This window comes from Miscanthus floridulus, chromosome 8 (assembly GCF_019320115.1).
Source record: "Miscanthus floridulus cultivar M001 chromosome 8, ASM1932011v1, whole genome shotgun sequence".
In the NCBI taxonomy this organism is placed as follows: Eukaryota; Viridiplantae; Streptophyta; class Magnoliopsida; order Poales; family Poaceae; genus Miscanthus; species Miscanthus floridulus.
The window spans coordinates 90,152,827-90,172,603 of record NC_089587.1 but is presented as its reverse complement, the minus strand read 5'-3'; the positions used below and the strand labels follow the sequence as shown (position 1 = coordinate 90,172,603).

General features: G+C 45.5%; 1 protein-coding gene across 1 annotated transcript; it reads right to left on the bottom strand.

Annotated features, from left to right (window-relative positions):
* Positions 1-14,065: 14,065 nt before the first annotated feature.
* On the bottom strand, positions 14,066-19,087 carry LOC136469561 (uncharacterized). The gene is made up of 6 exons (XM_066467705.1): positions 18,859-19,087; positions 18,381-18,752; positions 17,075-17,445; positions 16,896-16,997; positions 14,499-14,635; positions 14,066-14,078 (listed from the first exon to the last, which is right to left on the bottom strand). Exons 1-6 carry the CDS (start codon positions 19,085-19,087, stop codon positions 14,066-14,068), a joined length of 1,224 nt encoding a protein of 407 aa, XP_066323802.1.
* Positions 19,088-19,777: the final 690 nt, after the last annotated feature.

Sequence of the window (19,777 nt, the reverse complement as noted above, 5' to 3'; positions counted from 1 at the left end):
GTCACTACTGACGTGACTCACGGGCGAACGTGGAGCACAAAGCCACAGTGCAGACCTAACTCTGTAACAAGCACGAGTAGGCCATGCACACTACGACACGCGTGACACCTATGGATGGCATATCTGCCAACAATACGGCACAATAATGCACAAACAGGCTATGCATTAATGCACGACCTATGTGTTCGAGGTGAGCGATGTCCAAGGCCATTAATGACTAATATGGCTGCAAGCCAAGGTTCCGACAAGAGCCCAAAAAAGAGTGCGGGGAGACTTGGGTCATGGTAGGCATAACCGCAGGTGACGCAAAGCACAAAGCCACAAGGAACGAGTGCCTCTGCAAGTATGGATGCAGATGCAATTATGGTAGCTATAGTAATGGCAACCAACCCAAACCACCGACCATCTCAGGAGCAACGTGCACACAACCCAAGCCGTGTCTTAGATGCATGGATGCATGTATAAGTACAAATGGCCCTGCATGGTTGGTGAATCATTTTTATCTGATGGTAAGGAGGAGAGGCATTAAATGTGTCCACCTGCCTGGTTTGTTTTTATCTGATGGTAACATGAAGAAGAGGCATCAAATGTGTTCACCTGCTGTCGACCCACCCTGCGTAGGTAAAGATGTCCAGTGTTTTCAAACTTACTTAGTGAATTTCTGGATACCTTAGGGAATGGCTTCGAACACTGCTCGTTTCGTGCGCGTAAATATCCTACCGCTTTCCTTTTATTGGTCTCCACACCAGACTAAATAGTGGACTGCGCTAGGACCAATAACCGCTCCACCATTACAAAAGGCCAGTGGTGCTCAAAGGAAAAGCTAAGTAAGCTAAAGTGCGCCGAGTGATGGTACCAATAGCTAAGCGAGGCTCTGCCAATTCCGCTGGTGCTATGATAAACTATATTCGGCAGATCTAAGTGGCTCTAGTATCACCAAAAAACAAATGGTGCTGATTCAGTACGTAGCCAAAGGTTTCAGGGGCACGCAGCCCAGCTGTACAAACAAAATGGTGCTTATTCAGCAAGCTAAGTGGCACCAGTATCACCACAAATCACACTCATTACCCACGTAACCAAATCAACACCCTCTCCTTGCAAACCCTAGCTTATCCCCTGGCTAGAGCCCCCCACTGAGTAGGCAAGCACATCTATGATCTATCTAAGATGACTGTTGCACATTAAGAAGCAGATCGTTCATCATAACATTAATAGCCATTGCTGCCCGCGCTTCGCTGCGGGTCATGTGCTTGGTATAGGAAAAATCTAGGAAAAAATGGGAAAATATGGGAAGGAAAGGTAACCTAGCTTTTTTTCATTACAATGTTGTAAACGAACATAGATGTTGGTTGTCATTACATGGTTCCTATTCTAGGCCAGCAAATCAATGACATGTTAGTGGAAAGAGGTATTTGATGGAGTTGGGCTCAAGCAAATAACACACTTAGATTCAAAGCACAACATTGGCTAGCATTACATTATAGGTGGAAAGAGCAAAAACTACAACACAAGTACGTCTCCTAACGCGAGGGTTTACAAAAGGGTGAATTAGGATCCACTCCCCTTAGGCGATACGACAACACATTTCGTAAATCTAGAATTACACGAAAGATTATACGACGTCGAACACTAAATTACACCTAGATTTAAAGTTGCATGGTTAAGAGCAACCTAGTACAACCAAGGCTTACTCCAGAAGTCAGGATAGACGAGGGCAATGGAGAAACAACAAGATAATGATTATCCAAAACATGGCATATGACCAACAGATCCAAAAACAAGAGACTGAGAAGTCAAACATCATGAACCCTAAGACCAAACTAACCAACGGTAGACTTGAACTTCTTCGAAAACTAGATCCCTTCTTCTCAGATTACACCATCGCCTCTGTCAGATGAACCTAGATCCACAATGACGACTGGATCCCGTAGCTCTGCTTTGGATTCGAGAGGGATGGCGATGAAGAAGAAGAGCATGGACCAAGGGCATCTTATAGTGGCGAATGGAGATGGGGCGTAGTGCACCGGAAGTGGAGATGGCATGGATGGGATACACTGCCGGTTCACGTTGTGGGGATAAAGTCAACCATGGCGCACTCCCCGTGTAAGCGAGCGGAGGGGGGAATAAAGGAGAGGAGAGAGGGTTCACTCGACGAGGGAGGCGTGCGGGCGGCCATGTACCCAAAAGAAGAAAGAAGGGAGGGGGGTCTAGTATGGGGATGAGGGCGAGGATCAAGAGCAGACCGGAGGCCGGGAAAAGGAGGAGCGCACAGCGCACAAGGACGGTGAGTGTGGCATGATGTCGCGAACATGCGAGGATAGGGTGCTAATGGGCCTGACACCGACGGCGTTCGCAGGGCACGCGGTGACAATGACTCGGCATGCGTAGCATGGCCGAGCTGGGCATAGTGCTTGGGACTTGACATCCACTCAGGCTTTTCTAAGTACTCCCTACTATATAAGGCCAACTTTTTCTAGGTGTTCTTCTTTCCTTCCCTTCCTTGTCCACAATATGCATCAAATTTTGTATGAAGTGAGATCGCAACATACATGCTTCCTCCAAAACCACCTCCTCTTGTTTACTTTGAGAGAAAACTATTGCATCAACCCGTTGTGGATTTCCCATTCAAGCACCCGAATATTTGTATCAAAAGTGGTATGGCGGTGTAACTTGGTAAAGGCACTTGGTCAATAACCTCGATACCAGCGCGTGCCGAGCAGCGTCACCATGTGGCAGCTATTCCATAGGGGCCCTCGGTTTCGTCATGGCACCATAAGCTATTAATCTGTTGCTTCTCTTAATCCAAGTCCGATCTTGTTGCTTCTCTTAATCTGTTCCATCTTATTCCAAGTCCTTCTGAATTAGATTCTTGTTCCATCTTATTGCAAGTCAGATCTTGTTGCTTCTCTTAATCTGTTCTAATGAATCTTATTATCCATATGTTAAGCTTACAAAAGATCTTGCTTAGCTTGAATTAGAACTTTGAATTCTATGGTTCATTTTTTATGCATTTTGAAATGTTTTACTTTTCAAAAGGAAGCCTTTTAATCAAAACCGAACAAATTTTTGTTTTCAACTCCTTTTGAATTAGCTTTCAAAATATATTTTATGTTTAGAACTCAAGAAAATATTTCAACCATGTTTCACAACAAGGGACAAGGACTTCAAATCCAACAACGGATTTGATTTAAAGAGATTCAAGTGTTCTACTGGGACATCCATAATTAGTCGATACAATGTCCTATGTTATCCAATCCCGGCTGATCTACTCGCATCCGAATGGCAATTTCTCTTGTAACCTACTTAACATCACCCTCGAAAACCCTAAGCAGGTCTAACAAGACTTAAGGTAGATGGACACAATAACACAGCGAAATAAATAAAATGCATATTCCGAACATCCTTATGCTGGTACAACATACAGGCACTTACTCTCCCATTCTCGACACATCGTTCACCTTTCCTATGATCAGACTACCTCAACAACTATGGACGAAATACAATGGAAAGATTACAATACCGGTGGACAGCGATGAAAGACACTACTAAGTATGGGTACATCATCCCAAGGCAACTAATCTACTTTGGACCACGCATCTTCATTCCCGGGCTCGGTGGATTCTTCTACCGCACTGGCTATGGATCTGCCTCCTCTCTTGGCAACGGCTGAGTGAGGGTGGAGGTGCTGGCAGTACTGCAACACTGGTTCTCCTTCTTTCTGGCGGGTGGATAGGGATCCCCTCCACGATTAAGGGATCCTGCCGTTCAACAGCCAGTGTCCTCCGCTTGGCCTTGGTGACAAGGTAGGCCTCTCCTAATTGATAGGCATGTTGATCTTCAGCCTCCTTCAGAGCTTCCGACATGGCAGTCTCCCGACTCTCAGCAGCTGCCGCACTGGCATGCGCTTCGGCAAGTTGCACCTGGAGCATCCTGGAGAAGATCTCGACTTCCTTGGCTCACTGAAGGCACTTCCTTAGCTCTGAGGCTTCCTGGTCATACTGCTCATCTAGAGCAAGCAGATACGTGGTCAAGTGCACCACGGTAGGACTATCTTCTTGCGCATCCCGCCCTTACAAAGCCTCCATGCGAGCCCTCCATGCCCGTCGATTCTTTTCTAAAGGTGGAAAGAACCTCATGGGGGTATGGGCAACGGGCTCTTCATAGACCTGACAAAGGTACCGCAAGGCTTTGCGGGCCACAACCTGGTAGGTGTCGATGAAGCTAAACCCGGTTGCGGTCACATTCTAGGCTTCAGTAATGTCGGGCAACTCTTCACTCTTCCCAATGTAGCCGGTAACTTCACACCGCTCAGTGCCATACTTTACATACTCACGACCCTCATATTTGGGATGATCTTTGACTCTGACCTTTTGCAGGGTGGCATATAGGATCTTGGGAAAACCCTCAGTGTTCAGGCAGTAACTACTAACCCAGGCTCCTGCCATCGCTGGCGGTGGTTGTAAGGAAGGACTGAGCGAAAAGCTAGCTCAAAAGGAAAAGCTAGGTGAGCTAAAGTGCACCGGGTGATGATACCAACAGCTAAGCCAGACCCTGCTTATAAAGGCAGAGTGGTCAATAGTCCTATCGTGGTACACCAAGGTTCCAGCATGAGATCACTATAAATGAATCGACCGATTTTTTCATGCTTTCGAGGCGAGCGATGTTCGAGGCCATTAATGACTAATACGGCTGCAAGACAAGGTTCCGACAAGAGCCTAGAAAAAGAGTATGGGGAGACGCAGGTCACGGCATGCGTGAACCACAGGCGACGCGAAGCACAAAGCCACAATTTAGCATTAACTTTAGAACAGGAATGAGTCAGTCGTGCACCATACGACACGCGTGACACCTATGGATGACGTATCTACAAGCAATATGGGCACTGCAATGCATAAACAGTATATGCATGAATGCACGTCCTATACATTCTTCTACTGTTGCCAACATATAGAGCAACCGTTCTTAGATTTTTGGGATACCGATCTCTCCATGTAGCTAGTCGATACTATCGGACTATGCTCGGGGTCAGTATACTTGTAGAGAATTTGATTAAGCCTACCTAAGTCAGCAGAGTGCCATCTATCCTAGATACATAACCATAGTAATAGGGCTACTTATATAACTTCACATGCAGCGTCCTAACTTTTTGGAAAAGAATTTGTTGTTAAGTTTTAGTTTAGAAATAGGTTCTGAAGCTTTATTTCCTCATTTATGCAGATGGTGCTGCTGGTAGTGTTGGGAACATGAGCGGTGCAAGGAAGGCAGCGGATCTTCGGCCGTAGTCTGCAGCGACCGCCCCGATGTTTGCCATGGTGAGGTGGGCACGGAGGTGCTAAGGGATGATGGGACGTTGCATGACTAGGAAGTTGAACCTACACTAGGTAGGGAGCCATACTAATGTCGACCAACCCCAGCCACCGACCACCTCGGGGGCAATGTGCACGCAACCCAAGCCGTCTCTTAGATGCATGGATGCATGTGTAAGTACAAATGTTCCTGCATGGTCGGGGAATTGTTTTTATCTGATGGTAAGGAGGAGAGGCATTAAATGTGTCCACCTACCCGACTTGTTTTTATGTGATGGTAGCATGGAGAGGAGGCATTAAATGTGTTCACCTGCTTTCGACCCACCCTACGCAGGTGAAGATGTCTAGTGCTTTCAAATTTACTGAGCAAATTTCTGGATAGCTTAGGGAGGCACTCGCCATGTTGTTTTATATACTTTGCACATTCAGCCTATTGCACTCCTTGTATAAATTCTCTGGGGACCACCATTTATTGCTTCATCTTTACCGTGTTTTTTTGCCGGGTCTTTACCGTGCTTTTAGCGGACTATAAAACTTTATTCGTGGATAATTTTGAGTGTTAACACCTAAGTACTCTCTCCATCCTAAAATGAATATAATTCTCACTTTTCAATATGTTAGATAATTTTAAATTTAATCAATAAGATAGATGGTGTGGTTTTAAAGACGCGGCTAGACATAGCGTGATGTGAACCTCAGGAATTCCCTTCTACTTTGTCAGGACCATACAAAATCTTACAGACACGGTTTACGCTTCCAAGACATTGAAAAAGTTAGTTCAAATTTGGTCAACTCCATTCTTTTTAAGTTGATACTTTGCTACCTGCGGCCGGGGAGGAGCTGTGCCACCGGTGCTCAGGTTCTCGCCATTAATGGTGTTGTGTGGCGCCATGGTTGCACAGGGAGATGGGATGACGCTGTAGCTGGGTGGCGCGGCGTGTAGCAGGGGGGGGTGGATGCTTGGCATGCATGGGTGGTAGCTCGTAGCGTGATGGTTGGCATGCATGCGAGCACGAACCGCGTGCATGCTGCTGAGGCCTTTGCTTGTGCCTGCGTGCTAACTTTGCATGGTGCATGCAAATGGAGGGTGACTAGTTAGCGTGGTTAAAGGTAACAAGGTGCATGCGTGGTAAATGTGGTGGTTGTCTGCGCGCATGCTTGCCTTGCTCTATTTGCTGTGCATATACGATTGTGCTGCTCGTGCTGCTGCCATGCATGGAGAAGGGAGCGGGAGGAAAGGCGGGAGGTGGGACTGCTGTCGTGGTAGGGTGCGAGCTGCCGCAGTCGGCGAGGTAACAAACTGTGCGCTTATCCACTCCTATGCTCTGACAGTCGGCTGCACAGCCAAATGTGGACAACGCACGACCTCTGCTCTTCAGCTGGGTTTTTAGGTCCGATGCAAACCACTCTCCTATTGTTTTTTGCATTGAACCCCATGCCAAAATCCTTGGCTCAGAAATGAGAACCGAAGACAAACACATTAAGGCCTCGTTCGGCTTACCTTAAATCTGGCTTGTTCGACTTCTTTTTTCAACCAAAACAGTGTTTTTATCTCACAACATTTCATCTAGGACAATGTTTTCCACCCACTTTCAGCCAAGTTTCAGCAAACCGAACGGGGCCTAAACATTTGTGGATAATTTAGTACAACCAATCAAAAAATTGCTTATCTTCACGCTCTTTGTATCCATTTTCTAACACAGCCCATGGTCAATGAAAGGAAAAATAAGCACTCAGTTCGCCTGATCGTATCAGCCATGTTTATTAGCCATGATACAATGTTTTTCTCTCATAATAAAACAGCATCAGTCAGCTTATAAGCCACATAAATGATCAAACGAACAGGGTGAAGATGCCCATGCATGGTGTTGAGCTCTCCCTTGGGCTAAGGGTGGTTGTTGTATATATGTCTGTGTCCATCGCCATCCCTATAGGGGCTGATAATCTGATAACACCAGTCTGACTTGGAGACCAAGTGTGAGCATCTCTAACAATGCACATATAGATACTCTATAATCTGTATCCAGTTGCGATTGACTTTCTCCAGTTGTCAGATAGATTAGCTCTTGTTGTAGGTTTGTAGCCCAATAGGAATGTTGATTACGTTAGTTACTATGTTTTAACTCTATTGGTTATACTACCTTTTTATCCAAAAATCTTTTTTTGTGTTTTATTGAAAATAGACTCTACATCCTATACTTTATTATTAGTTACTCCATCCATTTCAAATTATAAGTCGTTTTGATTTTTATAGATATGAAGAACACGTGGATCTAGGACCAACTGATCGCATCTCCATCCCCAATTCTCACATCTTGCAATCCACCAAGTTCAGCTCTGCTCTTAAGTTTGTAGCTTCAGTTTAGAAAAATGTTGAATAAATGAGAAGAAATTAGGGTAATTTGAACAGAGCAAACAAAAGCAAGGAGCTAACAAGTCTTTACAATGACATAAAACCTGAGAAAAGGAGATGTTGAAGCTGCTGCCCGCGCTTCGCTGCGGGTGATGTGCTTGGTATAGGAAAAATCTTGGGAAATATGACTCATATGTGTAATATGTTTCCTCATCGTGCTGCTATGAAAGGTTGGTCTATTTGGTACATTAAATGGGAAAATATGGGAAGAAAAGGTAACCTGGCTTTTTTCATTACAATGTTGTAAACGAACATAGAGGTTGGTTGTCATCACATGGTGCCTATTCTATGCCAGCAAATCAATGACATGTTAGTGGAAAGAAGTATTTGATGGAGTTGGGCTCAAGCAACTAACACACCTAGATTCAAAGCACAACATTGGCTAGGATTACATTATAGGTGGAAAGAGCGAAAACTACAACACAAGTACGTCTCCTAACACAAGGGTTTACAAAAGAGCGAATTAGAATCCACTCCCCTTAGGCGAAACTACAACATATTTCGTAAATCTGAAATTACACGAAAGATTACACGACGTCGAACACTAAATTACACCGGGATTTAAAGTTACATGGTTAAGAGCAACCTAGGACAACGAAGGCTTACTCCAGAAGTCGGGATAGGCAAGGGCAATGGAGAAACAACAAGATAATGATTATCCAAAACATGGCGTATGACCAACAGATCCAAAAACAGGAGACTGAGAAGTAAAACATCGTGAACCCTAAGACCAAACTAACCAACGGTAGACTTGAACTTCTTCGAAAACCAGACCCCTTCTTCTTAGATTACACCATCGCCTCTGTCAGACGAACCTAGTTCAACAATGACGACTGGATCTCGTACCTCTGCTTTGGATTCGAGAGGGATGGGGATGAAGAAGAAGAGCAAGGACCAAGGGCATCTTATAGCGGCGAACGAAGATGGGGCGCAGCACAATGGAAGTGGAGACGGCATGGACGGAATACACTGTCAGTTCACGCTGTGGGGATAAAGTTGGCCATGGCACGCTTGAAAGGTCCTTGTTTGGTTTTGGTAATTGAGTGACAACCTAGGTGGACTAATTGTGTTTATTTGAGATACATAGGTGATTAGTCCACAGGTACATGTGTGTGAGCAACATATGCCATGAAGGTGAAAATGGCTTGGAAATGTTGCAAAGCTCACACATGTGATGATGAAGGAGCTTAAATGCACATGAGACATGACATTGAGTCATGTGATCAAGGTGGAGAAGATCAAGACAAGACTTGGCTTGATGGACCAGTTGCAAGCGTGAAGGGCAAGTCGAAGGCTTTGGAGTGATGGACCGCGTGGCGGTGAAGCTTGAGCAAGACTTGGCACCGATGGACGATGGCAACGGTGAAGAGCAAGTAGAGTCAAGATCGATGAACCAATATGATCATGTGATGATATGAAGTGGATCATATCATTGTTGATCGTGTTGGTGCATGTGTTGCATCGACATTGAAGGAGATGGAATGGAATGCGCAAGGCAAAGGTATAACCTAGGGCATTTCATTTCACCGGTCATAGGTGTGTAGAGAAGTTTATGACTAGGTTTAGGATAGATGGCCATACTATCAAGAGGGGCAAACTTGTTTGCATATCGGTCATCTAGTGCCACTCGAGTGATCTAACTTTGCATTGTCGCTAGGATCGAGTGGCGTGGCAAGTTGAGTGGCTAACATCCTTTGGGAAATGATTGTGAAAATGCTAACACACATACACATGGTGGTGTACACTTGGTGGTGTTGGCACATTTACAAAGGAGGTGGTGTTTGCAGGGGTGAGATGGGTTTGGGTCTTTCGAGAAAATGGAATGCCTATTTTCTATTGCGCTGGATGCAAGTTCTTGTGGTTAGCACATTGGAGCAAGGGTGAAGAAGTTAGAAGTGAAAACAAGTTGATCGCGAAGATTCTGGCATCGGTCAACTGACCGAACGCTGGATCTGAATGCACCGGACGCTGGCAGGTTACGTCCGGTCAGGCTGATGTACGTTGACGCAGAAGCTGGAGTGTGATCAGACGCTGGCTGCGTCCGATCAAGTGTGACCAGACGCATCCGGTCGAGGTCGGTACCTTACTGGAAACGACCAGACGCTGGGGGTTCAGCGTCCGGTCAGTTGAAAGCTGCTGCGTCCAGTCAAGTCAAGTGACCGTTGGAACCGGGACACATGGCCGTCTGCGGCGACCGGACGCTGAGGTCCAGCGTCCGGTCAACACGACCGGAGCGTCGGGTCGGCCCGATTTTTGCCCAGTGAAGGGGTAACGGCTAGTTTAGCCCTTGGGGCTATAAATAGAAGTGGCCTTCAGCCATGGCTAGTGTGGAGCACCTTGGGGGACTTTGTGTCCATGCTTGAGAGTGCTTGGGAGCCCTCCATCTCACACATACTTGATAGTGATCATCCGATTGTGTGAGTGAGCGATTCTAGTGCGATTGCATTGTGAGGTTGCATCGAGTGGCACTAGGTGATCGAGTTGCAAGCCGGTGGTGCTTGTTACTCTTGGAGGTTGCCACCTCCTAGACGGCTTGGTGGTGGTCTCCGTCGAAGCGCGCAAGAAGCTTGTGCGGTGCTCTGGAGAAGTGCTTGTGAGGGGCACTTGTGCTCGCCCCGTGGGAGTCACGAAGAGCAACTTTAGTAAAGCGTGTCATTGAGCTACCCTCACTATCAGGGTAGGTTCTTGCGGCGCCCAACGTGCGGGCTTGGCGGGTGATGCCAATTAGCCGTCGAACCACCAAGTGAGCGGTCGATACAATGGGGACTAGCGTGTTGGCAAACACATGAACCTCAGAAGAAAAATCATCGTGTCAACCTTGTTCTTTCCGTTGGTTTGCATCTCCGTTACACAAGCTTGCATTTACTTTCATATACATTAAGCTTCTGTTGTTGCTTTTGTAATTAGTTAGCTTGTGTAGCTTGCTAGTTACCTTCATGCTTGTGTAGCATAGAAGTAGCTCCCGTGCGTGGCTAATTTGGTTTGTGTAACCTTGTTAGTCACGTTGCTTAGTTTGTGTAGCTAAGTATTTGTGCTCTCTAATTTAGCATTGGTTGCCTTGTTATTGAGCATTGCTAGTGAGCTTAGTTGGCTTTGTGCTTTTGCTTACTAGCATGTGTAGGAGCTCCCTCGTTGCTTAAAGTACTAGAGGCATAGGTTTGTGTGACCTTGCTCCTAGCATTGGTTAGGTGAGCTCTAGCTAGCCTGGCACCTTTGTTGCTTGATTAGTATCTTTGGAAGGTGCTAGAGAACATAGATAGAGGGGTGTAGTCTTGGCTAGACCGATAGTTATAATTCCACACTTGTTTCGGTTAGCCGACGCGATTATTTTTAGAAAAGACTATTCACCCCCTCTAGTCCGCCATCTCGACCCTTCAGCGCTCCCTACGTAAGCGAGCGCAGGTGGGGAATAAAGGAGAGTAGAGAGGGTTCGCTCGATGAAGGAGGCGTGCGGGCGGCCATGTCCCCAAAAGGAGAAAGAAGGGGGGTCCGGTACGGAGACGAGGGCGAGGATCAAGAGCGGACCAGAGGCTAGGAAAAGGAGCTGCGCACAGTGCACGAGGACGGTGAGTGCGGAAAAGTTAATATTCGAGTAGTCTGGATTGATCGAAACGCCTAAATTGACGCAATGTCCCAATCCCAGTGTCCGGTTTGACCACGCTATGCACGCATCGACACCTGCGGACGCTATCGATACCAGGACCCACCTGCGTTCAACTCTCGTTTGGCTATGGCGCACTCGCCTTGTTCACTCGCACAGTTCCTTTTTCTCTCCTTTTCCCGCACCCCGTCGGCTCTCGACTCTCGCCCTTGCCCCTGTACCGGACCCCTCCTTTTTCTTCTTTTGGTTCCTCCCTCCACTCAAGCTCGCGTATGGAGCGCACCATGGCCGACGCTCTCCCCACCTCATTACCCGCCAGTGTTTCTCTTCCACGCCGCCTCCACTTCCCGGTTGCTTGGGTGCGGCCGATTTAGCTACATTTACTCCACACCCATGCAACCAGCAAAGCGCACAGCAGGCCACATGCAAATTAAAGCCGCGCGCACCGCCAGTGGCCACTCACCCATGCTCCTTTTCCCGCACACTGGTGCTGTCCTCTCAGCATCACGCCGCTGTCTCTTCTGCATCGCCACCCACCGCACGTCGCACCACCGCCCCACGACACCGCTCGTGATGTCACCTCCATTGGCCCAATGCTGCCGCTGTTGTCCCCCACAAACCTGATTCCCTCTGCCCTTAATGCTGCTCAGTGCCGCCGATAATGGCGCGCACCCACCCTCTAAACCCGCCATCAATCGCCTATATCCTCCTTCACAACAAGACACTCCACACTCAACGCTAATCACCCTCATAAGCCCCTATTCAAATGCCAACCTATTTCAATATTTTAAGAAAAAGCTTGAGAGAAGTGCTGCAAGCTGGAGACTATCGAAGAAAATATCAAGTAGGAGCCGGAGTACATTGTCAGAAGCAAGAAGCTGACACTTTCAAGATGTGCTTAGATGAAGATGAGCTCACCATGACCATCTTTGGTATCCTAATTCCTACTAGGTGGCATCAATCATATTGTATATCCTTGTAATGCGCCCGCTACCCTACAAGAGGCCCTGAGATAGTTGTTGAAATAAGAATAGTTGAATAAATATTCAAGTTTCGCGGATTTATTCAAATTTCGAGGGCATAGGGCCTGTCCACAAATTGGCTACGTATGATTATGTTATTTCTTACATTCACCAAAGAAATAGCGGCACAATTCCTATACCAACTATATTGTGATGCGAGGTCCTCTACAATTGTCATTGTGGTTAAGTTTTTATGTAGCTAGCATAGTATCAGTGCTGGGTATCCATGTGAGTTCCTTGTCAGTAATAACTAAATAAAGTTTAGACATGCTGCACTTTAACATTTAAGATGGTGTTTGAAAAAGAAATGGGGATCTTATCCCTAAGGATAAGGTCTAGGCACGCTTTAACTTTTGATTTATGGATCCAGAATCTGTAGTAACTTCCCTTGTATCCCTTATTTTCTTATTTTCTTTCTGTCTCTTAAGCCTCTGGCTGTTTGTTTGTACTCTTTTGTTCCTTGCTTATTTTTAATAAATTGCCTGTAGGGGATAATCGAAAAGCATTTTATTTCCCAGCCACTAGCAGGCTGCATACACTTTACTGCCACAGCATCACAATTCTTCTGGTAGTTTATAAAATTTATGTTTTCAAAATGTATCAACTCCTCCATTTCTTCTTTCCAGATCCGCAGTCTAGAGTAAGGAGAAGATCATAAACAGATACAAGCTAACTTAAGCACATGAAGATACACCACTTGAATACAGGGATAAATACAATGTGTCAGAAATTCAACCCTGGTGTGAGGAATATTTTTTTTGAAGGTCGTGTGAGGAATATTTGTCTGGTGGATGTCATTGCCATCTTTTTCTTAAACGAGTTTTACCTCTGCTTTTCAGAAAGCAACAAGTACATAAGTCTACTGGGGTTACCAACTACAGCAAAGAGCAGCAACACCTATTCTATTACAGAATTCAGATTTCAGCTACATCTGACAGCATAACAGAACTAGGCTGAAAGTTCTTGAGCCAACCCATGACTGCATCCTACATATGTCGAAAGGCTTCTTATCTCCTTAAGCAAAATCTTCCACCTCTGCATCAAGGATACATAAATGTAGAGCACGTCAGTTGGAGATTTAGGAATTTTTTTCTCTATCTCCATCTTATCCCTAATGGTCCACATAGCCCAAACAAAACCTGCAAAAGCAAACATAAGCAATCTGATTGGTAGGGGCCCATTGCCCTGTAACCAAGTGCAACTAAACTCCTTCAGTGAACGAGGAACATTTTGTAGCTTGAAAAGTTGAGCAATCACACTCCAAATGAATTTGGCAATGTGGCACTGGAAGAAAATATGACCCACAGATTCCGCTAAACCACAGAGGCAACAATAAGCAGTCTCTTTTGAACCCCTTTTGATGAGACTTTGGGCAACCTGTAACTTGTTATTAAAGATTTGCCATAAAAAGAACTTGATTTTCAAGGGAATCTTTCCTTTCCAAACATAGCCAGCCACCCTGCTAGCTACCCCTCTGTCACTAATGAATCTATATAAGGATTTAGTGGAGAATGTCATCTGGACCCCTTATGTAGTAGTTTCTCCCGATCTGTTGAAACTAAAACAGAAAATGTTAGAGCACGGGGAAAAAAAGATGGTGAATCCGTCCACATTGAGAAGGCGAAGAAATGGCCATAGAAATCAGTAGTTTGTACCTTGAGCCTGCGAGAGAAAGCGGACGGGTAGACAAGATTTCAAACGATTTCATACAAATCACCTGAGCTCAGTTTCCAAAGCTGCCAAGAGCAACAACCAATCGAAACTAAGAAACATCTAAGTGGGAAAAAATAACAGAAATAGAGGCATGGATGGCTGGACATTACTGAAACAGCAATACTGTTTTCTTCAACCAAAGGCTCCTTCGTCGAGTCAATTTGTTAAGGGTTGTCAGTTGAAAGAGACACGGTAAAACCTCTTAAGAAATATGTTGGGAAAGGGTTCCGGTGATAGTCGACAAACAATGAGTTGTTACTTAAAGGAGACATTGCAAGATCAATCTAAATACAGCCAAAACAGAAGATATATTAGTCAGTTTCTCATAAGCAACCATATGAAAATCCAATTGATGTCCAATCAACCAAAAAAAACTATCACCGGCCAGATATTTGCTATACCCAAATCTGCTATTTGGAGCCCACAACTGAAGAGATTATTACCTGTGGCTTCCCTTGCTTGAAATAGGACCATGTGCTTGCTCATCGACGTACAAGTTTCCAAGGTTACCAATCTCTAGAACAGTTTCACATGCTGATGACAGCAAAAGATTTTCGTACTGGTGTTGTGCATTGTCCACCTGTAAAAACAAATTCACGGTGATTCGAATAGAGACACAATAGGGCATGTGAATGCATGGTACTTCTTAGGCAGACCATCATCGTTTCATGAGTGCAAACTACAGATGGACCCACCACATCATCGGCGACACTTGTTGACAGAGTAAAAAACAAATTCACTGTTGTAGGCCTTATATTTTCTAAGTCTTTAAATCTTTATATAGTTGGTTATATACATACTAGACTACCGGTTCAATCACAAACTCGTGGTTTATAATTAAATCCTTTATCCTCCACTCCTGAGTTTAAAAGGTACCATGAAAACCTGCTTACCAGGTTTTCTATGTTATCTCTGAACAAACTTCCATCTGCAGCAGCAAGTGAATCAAAAGCTAGTTTGGATTTACAATTCTTTTTTAGTAGCCCAAGTGTACGATTAAGGAGGTTTCCAGTTCAAGTGAGTAAGTGAGATCATTATTAACACGTAAAGATGCATAGGTAACACAAACAAGGAGCACCAAGTGAAGAAAGAAGGCAAATGACAACAATTTCAGCACACATGAAAAGTATATACATGTTTCAGAAACAAAGGTAATTTAAGTAGAAATACCAATTGTATTAGCAAGATGACCATTGGCTATATTGATAAAGTGTTCTGCTGAATAGTCCCCATCATTGCCGAATTCTACTTCCCGCAAGAAGAAGTACCTAACATCATCAGCCCCAAATCTTTCTACCAGATCTTTTGGTTCAAGTGTGTTGCCTAATGACTTACCCATCTTCATGCCATCCTAGGATTTTCAAAATAGAAGCCATTGGTGCATGAAATAAAAGTGACTTGCTGAGATAAAACATGAAAGGTGACTGAGAATCTAGATACTTTTTTTTATACTTATGGTAGAGTGCTATACTGTCATCAGGGCTCTATAAGTGGAAACAAGTACAATTGTAAATAAGTAAGATCACATTTGTCAAGAATCCATGACCAAAAACTGTATCAGGAACACTTAAACCTGCTGACATTAACATGGCTGGCCAATAAACTGCATGAAACCATAATATGTCCTGAGACACGCACAAAAAGTCATGTAGATATGTGCCTCTGCATCTCTGTTCATGCAGAAAGGTGGGCATGGTTATTTGGTTAGCAACAAACATTGTTGTATAGGCAAATCATTGAGCACATGGTGTAAAGCATCCATGAGTGAGGCATTCGTTAGTAGAAGATGGGATCAAAGAGAGATAAGCACCATGGTGTCCACTGTTGGTGGACCGCGTCGCGGCGGAGGTGGTATGCCACGCTACGCGGTCCGGTGGGGGCCACGGGAGGACTGAGGACAGCCAGGTCGAGAATGTTGCTTTCACAACTCCCATTAATTCATTCTCAACCTTAAGAAATTATTGCCTACCTGTGTTTTAACTGATGGAAATATGTTCCAGAACCGTAGAGTTTCGTCGCCTGCTCCTGTTACTATGGTCTGCAAATTACATCTCACCATCTTAGCTGCTCTCCTCAACGAGATAGATAGTAGTTTCTAGGTTCATTATTAAAACAATGTACAAACTAACTGCATTCGGGTTTACCTGTCCATCAGGCGATGACGCAAGGTAAAGCACACGCATTGTATGTCTGGTTAGAGTTGCAACCTGTCTGCCCCCCAAATAATCCAATAGTCAGTGAAATTAGGTTAAAAAGAAATGGCCCCTGGTAAATTGTATAAGTTATGCCATACAAATGACATCACTACAAAAACTGTTTATTAAGAAGCACATAACCGGTGTACGGTGTACGGTGCACAGCAAGTGGTTTTCATTGCCTAGTTTGCATTTCTATTGTGTTTTCAGCTGCTCGTAAGTCAATGTCTCAGCCCACAGAAACAAAATTACATCTTTGGCATGGAATCCAAGACGAATCTAATTAATAACTTGCATATGGAGTCACACCATGGAGGGCTTTTGATGCTTCATACCAAAAGGGCACAATTATATGACAATGTTCTTACTGATCAACTGATGTGGAACTAAGCATGCTATCAATGGTATTATACAGCAAATGGTTTTCATTGCTTTCTTTAAGTTTCACTGTTGTCTTAAGCATTCCTTAATTCAATGTATCATCCCATAGAAAGGAATTATTATATTTCAGAAGCAAGCCGAGAAAGACTGTGTTGCGCAGATTGGAAGTCATTCTATAACTGTATCCAAAGGATGCAGTGTACGGCTGGCTTACTGATCTATCAGGAGATGCTAAGTACTTAGATCCACAACATATAAGCTCACCTTTGACATGGATGGATATTTCCACATCATGATTTGATTTTGGGAATACCCATGTGTGCTCACAAGCTCATTCACATTTTTACACCACGCAAGGTTGCAAACCTGCAACAGAAAGCAAAAGATGAGGATAGCAGCACCACACAACAGAGAGATCATTAGTGGTCAGAACTACTACTTGCCTGGCTGCCTGTGTCAATTGAGTTCAGAACATTTCCATTAGCCGTGTTCCAAAACCTGATACATCTATCAGCTGTTCCACCTCCTGATACCAGGAGTCCTTGCTGATGTGGTGACCACGCTATTGCTTTAACAGCGGCTGTATGTTCTGTCAACCGCAACACTGGCTGTTGCGATCGTTGCGGAGTTGGTGTCCGAGAGGAAGTTGGACTAGATGCAATCATAGGAGTCGCGGTCCGAGAAGGCTCCTGGCTGGCAATTGGAGTCATTTCTGTTCCCATGTCTCTCATAGAGACAGACCTAACTACAGGTGTTGGTCCATCAACTATTGAAGCATTGTGTGCAGGTTCAAGCAAATCAGAATGGACGAGACCTGAAAATAGAGCATAAGATGAATTTTCATCAAAAGTGCACTGAAACATACCGATATTCCAATAACATAGAAACACACGGTTGATAATTTATTTATTCTACACACATCTGCGAGCTTCTAAGTGCAAGCAGCTAGCATATAATAAGAGAATGATGTAGTACGCCTCAAATATGTCCTGATCTGAATGCGCATTTATCCTGGTAGTTATTTTCCAAAAGAAAATATAGAAGTAAAACATTTAGTTGGTGCCTGGTGGGAATAGAGTGCCATCCTTATGTATTTGTTAAATGAGATACACGTAACTTTTTTGGGGTCCAAGAAGCTGCCATGATGAAAAGAGCAGCTGTCCAGCTGAACATCAAAGGCAGACTTCTCTGCACGGGCAGCTCATGATGTCACACTTCACCTGTCCCCAATTCACCCCGCTCCAGCACTTCAAACTTGCAACCAAATGTTCTAAATAATCCTTAACTCTTATCTCTTCACGCTACATTATAAGATATAACTAAATTATAGTTAGGACTCCAAAGTTCAGACACACAAAACAGGCTAGAGCTGAAATCTAATGCATTATAATCCGAAATATGACCTCACAATTACAATATTTATCACTGCATTATACTCCCTCCGTCCCAGAATATCTGTCGTTCCCGCTTCCCGAAAAACAACTTTAACAAAATATATATTAAAAATATTATTATTTATGATACATAATTAGCATCATTGGAAAGATCTTTGAATCTAGTTTTTTAACAAATTTATTTAGAGACACAAATGTTGTACATATTTTTTACAAATCGAGTCAAACTTGTGACACGAAAATCGGAAACGACAATTAATATGGGACAGAGGGAGTAATTCTATAATGTACTGCACTAGTCTATATGTGCTGAAAACAATAAAGAAATCGATAGCATGGCAAAGTTCATGCTTACCATCTGAATTCTTAACCAATGGTCCAGTGTTGGTAGGCACATCCGTGACCACCTTAGCAACGGCCAGTGGACGGCCTCCATGTTCAGGAAATGCCAATGCGGACTTCTTTGGCACAGTTCTAGCGGAAGGCCCCGCACGGCCAGTACGGTTTGACGTCGGGCTGGAAATCCACTTCTCGGCGTCGTCCCACTTGGACGGCGTTGGCCGAGAGAACAGCGGCAGTAACGCGGCCACCGCGGTCAACCTCTTCACCGTCGGCGGCCCCGATGAGCTTCTCTCCGAGTCGAAGCTGTCATCGTCCGGGGCTCGGTTTCTTGACCTGTGGCCGCTGTTGCTCGACATCTCGGTGGAGGTGGAGCATTCCAAGCTCCCTGTCGACGTATTCGGTATTCAGTATCCGAGAACTCATGCTCAGCAAATGGTAAAAGGTCGAATCATATATGAATAGTTCGATGATTGGTCAGGCGATAGACTTACTCCGGTCGTCGAGCTCGCCGGAGTCGTTGGCCTCCGGTGACGTGTCCTCGCCATTGTTGCGCTGGTGTTTCTCTAGCCCGCGAAGCATTGCTCGCAGCTTAGCTGGAGAGAATCCGTCGGACTGGGGCAGAGACCTGGAGCGGACACGCCTTCGACCGGAGGCAGCGCGAGCATGCAGGAGGCGAGGGCGAGAAGCGGAAGGGGCAGGCGGGCGTGGCGCCATCGCCATCGTGTAGCTCGCTGGCCAGGCGGGGGGTGTAGCGGTAGAGGATGGATGGGCGAGGAACCTCCTGGAAGGATACGGGGTCCCCTCCTCTCTCTCCTCTCCGTGCTCTCGCTCTCTCCCTCGCTCCTCGTCGCGACCGCCGAGGCTCCCCGCACCCTGTGCGCGGCGCAACAGCATCCCATGGCACGGCGCCATGGTGCGCCGTCCAGCGCCGGTGGCCGTGGCCGCGTCCGAGCCCCATCTCTCCCCAGGCGCTGCCTCGTCCCGCCCACCGCTGGGGCCTGGCCACGCCGGTGCGCCGGAGGATGACCGATGCGGTCGCAGATCGCGGTCGTAGATCTGGAGAGAGGGAGAGGGAGAGGAAGAGAGATAGGCGCCGCCGGGCCGCCCGCGTGGAGAGAGAGAGACAAAGAGAGAGGAGTTCGAGAGCAAAGAGAAAGGGACCAAGGAGGCGGAGGGGGAAAATCACCGCGGGTCACACATGCACGCGCTACGAGGAAGCCAGTGCAGATAGCCTATGCCCGCACGCAAAGGAACGAATGCGCCACCGAGCAGGAAACCGTACTTCATTTAATGCATGCATTTGCTTCACCTATCTACTACTGAATACACGGAGAAAGGCCAATTGTAACGCGCTTCATCTGATCTATGAAATTTCGATCCAACACACTAACTAAAAAGAACTGACGTGGA

What these genes read in the sequence shown, in the direction of transcription:
- LOC136469561 (XM_066467705.1), bottom strand. Translation starts at nt 19,087, where the DNA reads ATGGCGATGGCGCCACGCCCGCCTGCCCCTTCCGCTTCTCGCCCTCGC. An exon ending in ATTGGTTAAGAATTCAGATG is followed by an intron (nt 17,446 to 18,380) that starts GTAAGCATGAAC and finishes CTCTATTTTCAG; the next exon opens with GTCTCGTCCATTCTGATTTG. An exon ending in CAATTGACACAGGCAGCCAG is followed by an intron (nt 16,998 to 17,074) that starts GCAAGTAGTAGT and finishes TTTCTGTTGCAG; the next exon opens with GTTTGCAACCTTGCGTGGTG.